Source organism: Seriola dumerili, unplaced genomic scaffold, assembly GCF_002260705.1.
Source record: "Seriola dumerili isolate Sdu_G_001 unplaced genomic scaffold, Sdu_1.0 BDQW01000052.1, whole genome shotgun sequence".
Lineage (NCBI taxonomy): Eukaryota > Metazoa > Chordata > Actinopteri > Carangiformes > Carangidae > Seriola > Seriola dumerili.
The window spans coordinates 20,359,729-20,368,372 of NW_019174307.1; the positions used below are offsets into that span (position 1 = coordinate 20,359,729).

At 37.8% G+C, this 8,644-nt stretch overlaps 1 protein-coding gene across 1 annotated transcript; it reads left to right on the top strand.

Annotated features, from left to right (window-relative positions):
* Positions 1–3,493: 3,493 nt before the first annotated feature.
* On the top strand, positions 3,494–6,759 carry LOC111218542 (cytochrome c oxidase copper chaperone). Its single transcript, XM_022740894.1, has 4 exons — positions 3,494–3,562; positions 4,856–4,981; positions 5,074–5,181; positions 6,553–6,759. The coding sequence occupies exons 2-3, from the start codon at positions 4,863–4,865 to the stop codon at positions 5,156–5,158; spliced, it is 204 nt and encodes a 67-aa protein (XP_022596615.1). The 5' UTR covers positions 3,494–3,562; positions 4,856–4,862; the 3' UTR covers positions 5,159–5,181; positions 6,553–6,759.
* Positions 6,760–8,644: the final 1,885 nt, after the last annotated feature.

The window sequence follows — 8,644 nt, forward strand, 5'->3', positions numbered from 1 at the left end:
TGTGTGTGCGTGTGTGTGGAGGGGATCACAATTATTGTCATGCGAACTAGACATCTGGCAGCGTGTGCAGGGACAAGTTCAGTCTGGGCTGTCTCTACCAGGGATGTAATTAAACACTGTACCGTGTTACCTGATGCTGTATATATGCTCGCGGCTCCGAGCCAGCTCCTGTGTTGTTTGTTTGCACATCTCACATCAGCAGCAAAACAAAACACACGCTGAAATGTTTCATTTTGAGGATTACACAGAGTAGAATATTGGGATTTTATTAATCTGAATCTTTTCGTTTTATTAATCTGGATCTTTTCACTTTTTCTTGGAAGGTCGGTGGGATTCGTTGCAAGCAAAGTTTGAGAATTGAAAAACAAAAATGATATTACAGGATGTAGCAGCATGGTGGGATTAACTGAGGGGTCATGTCAGTGGGTGAATTACTGGCAGCTTAGTGCGTGGGATGAGATGTCTAATAATGCGACATTTTCTGAGATGATTGTTTTTAGGACAGTAGTAGAGAGGCACAGGAAACACCAGAAGTGACTATATGAAAGAAAAACAGCAACTTTTCCCAGATTATATATGGATAAATTCCACAGGCAGAGGGTTTTCTTTTGGTTCAGATTTTGAAATGCGACTGGAAAACACAGTGTGATGTGATAGTCTGCCAACCTGTCCAGGTGAACACTGTGTCTAGTCTGATGTGTGTTCTGAAATAGGCTTCAACCCCTTGTGACCCTGAACTAGATAAAGCGGATTAGAAAATCATCAGATGTCATACCTATTGTAGTTTGTAACTGGTAGGCATTAAATCCAAACTACAAATTTCAAATAACATAATAATCTTGTTCCGGCAACAACATCTGGCTGAGTGAAAGAGGACTTTGCTACCAACCCAGTCTCTAAACAGGTTGACAAAAATGACTAAATCGGAGAAAATTGTTTTTCTACGGTTAAAGTCTGGTTAAGTACAATACAGGAAACTACAAGTGTTAATTGATTAAAGTTAAGTAAAGATTATGGTCATGGTTAAAAGAAACCAATATTTTTTTTATATATACAGACACTTTGCAAACCAAATCATCCTCCCTAAGAAGTTTTGCGGCGATATAACGTCCCAATACTTACGTCTTAACTTCTGTCATTACTCACACAACCACAAGAGGTCACATGAAATTATAATGATGGCCCATTTAAGTATTTGAAAACGTGCTGTTGTAGAAACTGTCTCTTCTCTGTACCCTAAACAGTAGCTGCTCAGAGCAAGTGAAATGTTTCTCAGTGACTTTCGCAGACACTGGACCTCTCTACGGGGTCAGCATCATTACTGCCTTGTATTGTTTTGTGTGTTGGTATGTGATGTGCTGTTCCAACACGGGACAAGGCTTATTAGAATATACAGGGAGAACATTTGTTTGCTGCGGGGCAAATACCAATAAAAAGAAGACAGACAAAGATTGCTTACACTTCTGCTTTTCTAGATGTTGCTGGAGGCTTTCTGCAGACAGGCAGAGGAGGTGGCACACGATCAGGACCTCGGCTGTGGACCTACACCTCTCCTCCTTCAGGGGGCAGATTTCTACAGGAAAGACCAAAACAAAGACAAACTTCAGATAAAACCTACAGTGAATTAAAAAGGTATTTAAATGCCACTTGTATATTCAGCATGTGTTTTCATGAAGTGCCACACTATATGGATTCTAATCCTGTGAAAAGAACAGCAAAGACTGCAGAAGGGTATGTTTCAAATGAAGGTGCATATCTATCACAGAGTACAGAGCAATATGCTTACTTGCTCATTTATCTAGCACACAGCTGGCCTCAAACTAGAATAAGTGACTCAGTGCTTCTGCTTACGCACTGCTTTGCTGTGCTGACGCGCTGTATACCCAGCAGACATGTGAAAACACACATACCTTCACTATTGTTGGACAGAAAATGAAGATTTTTTATATTACAAAACTCCCAAGCCACTGTAGTGTAAGTATATTGTACCCATCAGCAATATATTTTTACAGAACAGAATATATCTGCCAAAGCAGCTGGCACAGTAATTCTGTGTGGTGGCTCATTTTCAACTCAGACAGTTCTTTATTCTTTAATTATCACTAATTATCAGTAAAAGCACTTGTACAGTTACACATTTTGATATTTTACAGGGACATACATCAGTGTAGTGCTGAAACAACAGGTCAATTAACAAAAAGTCACAACGATTTTTGATAATAAATTAATAATTTAAGACATTTATCATAAAAATGTAAAACATTTCCTTATTGTCCTGTGTAATACCCAATGGAAATGTAATACAAGTACACAATATTACTGTGATACTGCTTCAAAATACTACTTCTTGTGTTTTATATCATTGTAAACTGTTGGTCAGACTAAACAAGACAGAGGTCACCTTAGACTCTGGGATTCATTACAGGCTTTGTTCACTGTTTCACTGACTAATGAGAAGATAATGAGCAGGTTAATTGACAATTAAAATGTGAAAAATCATTAGTTACAGCCTTAATTTGCCTGTGGTGCCTATTATGCTAATTTCAAACGATGAAAAATGTAGAAAAGAATTTGACAAAAAAGAGAGTTTTAGCATAATAAAAAAAGATTTAATACTCTTTTAAATCAAACCTCACTTACTTGCTTTTAGTTTACTAGTTTAGTTTCACTTTTGTAGTAAGGTATTTCGACATAATTTGAATATTTGCAGATATGTTAGAAATTGCAGCACTGAAGTACAATATCAACAATGTTGACATCCTCCATCTTTTGGCCCTGGTCTTGAAGAGGGTTTCTGTCTCTGGCTTATTTTGTTTTCATTAGTTGTGAAGATGCATTTTATGAAGATGCTTTTTGTTTTTCTGACAAGTAAACACAGAAAACCTTGGATAAAGTAGCATTACTCCATCACAGGAGAACTGTAAGACTGCAACCAACAATTACTTTCATTATCAAAAGGTCTGGCAATTATTTTCTTTAATAAGGGATTGATTTTTCAGTGAATAAAATGGCAGAAAATACTGAAAAATGACAGATTTTTCCCCTGGTACCTGAGTTAACGTATTCAAAATGCTTTGTTTTTTTTGACCAACGGTCAAAAAGCATCTCAAATATACTCGATATACTAAAATTTGTGGCATTTCTGTTTGAAAGTTCTTGAAATGATTTAATGAGTATTTGTTAGTTTGGCCCTATAGGAGGTTAATCCAGTCATGATTGTTTTTCTCAAACAAATGTTTTCAGGGTCAAAAATAAACTTTCACTCAACACAAAAACAACATTTTGTGCAGATTATTGTCAAGAAATATCACAATATGTATTCAACGTCCTAATAGTATATTCATATGCTCTAGTCTTGCCATTTATCGAGCTATTTTTGTTACCTTTCTTGTAAATCGTTGCAATTTCCATTCTCTTCCCGCCATTGTTGGAAAGTACTACATTTCCCAGAAGCCTTCGCTGACGCTTTTGAGCACGTGAGTTTGTATAAAATCGGAACACGTGGGGACGTTCTTACCGTTCATTTTGAAGGTGAAGCATCTACCAGCCGGACTCCATACAAGTAAGTTACGTAACATGTTTTAATATCCACTGTTTTAAATACTCAACTGTGCTGTGCTGTGCTTTGTTGTTAATTCAATCGCGTCAGTCATCTGCCGTGGCACGGCGAACGAGCGTTTATGTGAACTTGTTTGTTAGCATCATATTAGCTACTGTCGGCTAACTTCATGAGCCTTATGCAATGTCTCCAAACCGGTAGTTAAAGCTGGTAAAACCCATCTAGTTCTGTTCAGAGTTTATCCTCGACTTTCACATGACAAAAAAGGGGATATTTCTAAACTGTAATTCTCGTCCCGTTAGTGTCAGTGTTGTGTGTGTCGACCAGTTGATTGTTTCATATTAGCTAACGTTACATCATTTCAGCCTCCTCCAATGTCACTGTGTGGGTATTATGCGAGTGGATCAGTAACAAAGTTTATTATCATGATCTAATCCGTCGAGTACTTTCACCTTCATTTACCTAGAATTTCTAGGTTCTGCAGCGAACAACTATTTTAATTATCAATTCAGTCTCTAGATTATTAATCAATTAATCGACTTGTCTAAAACGACAGAATAGTGACTGCCTGTTCTACTGCTTGGTATAGTCATTGCAAAACCAAAATAATCAGTTTAATATATGTGTAGAATAAAAACATCAAATCTTTACATTTAGTTGCTGGAACTGAGAAGTTTGGCTTTTTTTCCTGTGTGTGCTTTAAATGTTTGAAACAACTCATTGACAATCAATTATTTTAATGTGATTTTAATTTTTCAAGCAAATACTAAATATGCCTTTGTCCCACTTCTGAGGTTGAGAATTTGTCGGTTTCCTTTGTTTTAATGTTTTATTAATTGACTTTTTTTTTTCTTTGTTTTTAATTTGAACTAATTGATTCAACAATAAAACTAAGTAACTCCACTTGGACATAAACAGGACATGTCCTGTTAGGGAAAAGCATGGGTGTTACTAATAACATCAGTGTTATTTGAGAAAGCTAACAGTGAGCCAGTATGCCAATTACCAATCCCCCAAAACGACTACATGGAATCCAATGTTGTTGTTTGCACCTGAGCCTGTCCTACTACAGGTCAAATTGTCTTCTGTGAGCTGACGAGCTGAGTTAATTAGAAACATCTGTGTGAATAGACCAGGGCTTGTTCTCTGAAAAGTTGGATGCAAAACAAGAAGTGGCCATTAATATTGCAAAATGCACAACATCTGAGAGTAAATGCACTCATCTAATGATAAAGTTTTCCACTCTAAATTCCAAGTCTGCCGGTTCAGTGAATGCATCTCCTCGTTTCTCTTCAGCCTGAAGATGTCGACTGTGTCTGCAGCCAGCATGGAGTCTGCTCCTGTGACTGAGAGCACTGAGCAGAAGAAGCCACTGAAGCCATGCTGTGCTTGTCCGGAAACAAAGAAAGTCAGAGATGCTTGGTAAGTATTTAGCCTGAGAGACTGAAACACTACTTCTTCGGAGTGAAAACGGCTAAAATATTTATTAATGCCTCGTGTTTTTTGCCCCACAGCATCATTGAAAAGGGAGAGGAAAACTGTGCAAAACTAATTGAGGCACATAAAGATTGCATGAGGGCACTTGGATTCAAGATTTAACCACTCCATTTTGTGTGTGTGTGGTAAGTATCACATTCAACTGTTACAAGCTCAAACACTCGCAGGTAATTTTTATTTTTAGTGTCCCATCATCTGGTTTGTTTGCAGCTGGATAATTTCCTCATGCTGGGTTGCTTGTGTCCCTCAGCTGTTAATGATTCATCCATTGTTGTTGGGGTTCAAGCTGAGCCACCAGAATAATGACACTTCTAAATAAATCTAATCAATGTAAAGCAAAACTGAAATATTTAATCTGTCCTTTCTAAACTGATTACGTGTCAGTCTTTAAACTGGCTTTCATGTATGAAGCTTAGTCTGATTCACAAATAGGTTAGAGTGAAGTGGTAATTTTTGGGGAGGCAACAGCATGAATGGTTTGATTAACCTTCACTTACCTTCTTTATATAGTGATACTAATGAGAGATTTCCTGGAGGCCACACTTTGCCCTCTGAATGTGAATCCTACCTTCAGCTGGTAAAATTTGGCTAATGGAAGTCTGAGTAGACCTTCGCTCTCTAACCCATGTAAATGACGACTTAATTTAACTAAAGGACTGATGCAAAAAATAAAAGCATCCAGTGAGCAGCCGTTCTGCAGACAGTAACACCTTGAGAGGTCAGGAGACTGGAGTATGGTGTTCCTAATAAATTGCTCTGAGTGCATGTCAAATGAGCGAATCTGCCTTTGAGAAGCAAGTAAAGCCCCCCTTTTCTTTTTTTTATTTTTTATTTTGGTTAAATTGATAAATAATAGTTTGCTGAAGTTGCTGATTATCTGTTTTAATTGATAAGTCAGTTCAGATCTAAACTGAATTGTGGACATTTGCATCTGTATGCACCAGGCTGTTTACAGCGTCCCGTCCCTCTCACTGGGTCAGTTGTGGCTCGTGGCTATTGCTGATTTCAGCCATTGTTGTGCACTAACTGCAGTAACAGGCTGGGACATCATGTATCGGGAGCTGGGTGTGTTTGTGGTGAGCAGGATGGTGGGGGCAGGTCTCATCAGTAGTTACATGACTACACATGAAACGCGCCCGAAGCCCTGCAGCTCGGTTCATGTTGCAGCCTTCATGCTCACTTGCTCTTGTAAATGAGAAGTCTTTAGTCAGTCGGCTGGAGGAAGAATCATTGTGCTGATGTGTAGTAGGTCGTATTTGTGGCACCAGCTGAATCACTGGACACGTTTCTGTTCTATGATAATAAATCCAGGCCTCAGCCTTCGACCTTATCTTGGGTTTCTTTTTAATTTTCAATTGACATCACAATTTTGCAACTAATGAATAGGAAGCTGAAGTGTAAGTCTCAGCTGTTTAAAGCTCTTGAATACGGCTTCATTAACTGTGTACTAGCAGAAATGTGAAATACTAATTGCATGTTCTGATCTCTTCCTGCAGTGTGCTGCTGTGTGAGTGGAGGACAAACCTGGATTTTCCTTTCTTCTCCCTTCCCCCTTATTTATACCTCTATGTGAAGGGAAATGTGGTGATCATGCACTTGGGCTCTGATGGGTTTGATCTCTTTGTGAAAATTGTTTTTTAAAGTCTTCAAAATTTTGAGAAGTTTGACTGTCTGAAATTGAATAAAAGTTCTATGCAATAAGACTCGTTGTCTGTGTTTGTGAAACACTTCTGGTGTGGATTAGATGCTTTTGTAGTTATTAAATATTAAGAGTTATTAATAGTGTCCTGTGGTGAAGGTCCTTTCTCCCCGTGAAAACTGTTGCTTGCCACAGTTGCTGTCCCTGGTATGCACTTAGGCTTAAAAATAACTCCTGCCCCTGCAAAGTCAATACTTGTCATATCTGCATTCTTTCTCTACAGTGTGTCACTGTTACTGAAGTGCCTGGCAGAGGACATGTAGTTTCACACATTCATCTGCTGAACCTGCTCAAAACGTTACGATACAGGAGTGTTTGTTCTTTATTACATCACAGTTGCATGATTTTATTGGTTGCTATATATAGTTTTATACACTGGTCTAAATCCTTAAAGACACAACTTCAAACACCTCACCCACTCCTTTAGCTTTTATTTCTAAATTAAAGAAATGGCAAATTAAAATCACTTTCATATGGTTTTCTTAAAATTATGAATATTAATCTTTGCTCTTGCACTCAGAGTTGAGATTAATAAGCAGCTAACAAGCTAGATCTGTTCCCAAACTATTGGAGGATTCCTTTAAGAAATATTTTAGTATGTCAGTGGGATCCTAAAATGATGACACATATTCACTCTATAGGATTTATAATATTAAAGGCATGCAACTGAGTAACTTTTGTAGCATTAAATTGTTAGTATGTAATTAATATGCACTTTTATTGTGTAGATTATTTTGCCTACTTCCTGTTGTAGCAGAATTTCATGCAGCTTTGTGCAGACACCTTTTAAAGGCTCAATTCATAATGTTAACACTGTCACTTCATGTGTATCTGCAGCCAGGCGTCACCTGGTTTAACAAAATGGGCCTAATGTGAGCCCCTGGTGGATGTATGCACTCAACAAATCTAAGTACAAATTTAAATATTTTTATTTATCAATCTGTCCATGATTTCACATAATTTCAGGTTGTTTCCTGTCAACATTGAGTTACACTTTTGTTATATCCTATATTTTCTGTCTAATCAGCATGAATTTACAAAGCAGTTCAAATTAAATCAGCTCCATAATTCAGCATGTTTTCAAATGATTTTACAAAAATCTCAAAGTAAAGAAAGTAAAGAAAACGGATTCACATAACTTACATACACGGATTCACATAACTTACATATCCATCCATCAAAATTCATAAAGTAACGTGATTGCAACCTAAAAAAGAAACCAAAATCTTGCTTTCTTTTGCTTGTGAGACAAAGTTAGTTTCAACTTTTTCATCACCTGCATATTAAAATATTTCATTGTGAAGAACTAACACATCTCACAGCTCACACAATATATTTTCCCCTTGAATATTTCTTAAATCTGCCAACTTCCACTTGTCACAGGAAGTATACAGGTCTTATCTCTTTAATTTTTCATTCTGACACTATATATTATATTGTCTGTTTATGGCCTTGCACTAATAAAATAAAAAAGAAAAATAGAGATGGGGTCGTGCCTGTGAGCTGGGAGTTGTCCGGGCTGAGAGGGCGGGTGGGTATGTGAGGCGGTGGTGGCGTTGTTGGGTGTTCATACCTGAAATCTGACCTGCGCTGTCATCCTACTCATTTCAGTGTCTCTAAATATGCACCAGCAGAGCCACTCTCCTGGCAGTAAACTGAACTCATGAAGTTTGGATGAAGGAAGAAGTGTGTCGCAGCTCTTGAGTAACTTTTTAAGAAATGTGCGAGACACTCTGTGAACCTCTTAGAGATATTTGTTATAGTCCCTCTCCTCCCTCTTGTTTCCTCCCTCTCTTTCTGTTATGTTAAGTAGCAGGCCTGCTTTCCGTCCACCACTCTTTCCTCCTTGGGTTTCAATTCCAAACATGGTTATCCTTGTAGGGCTCTAT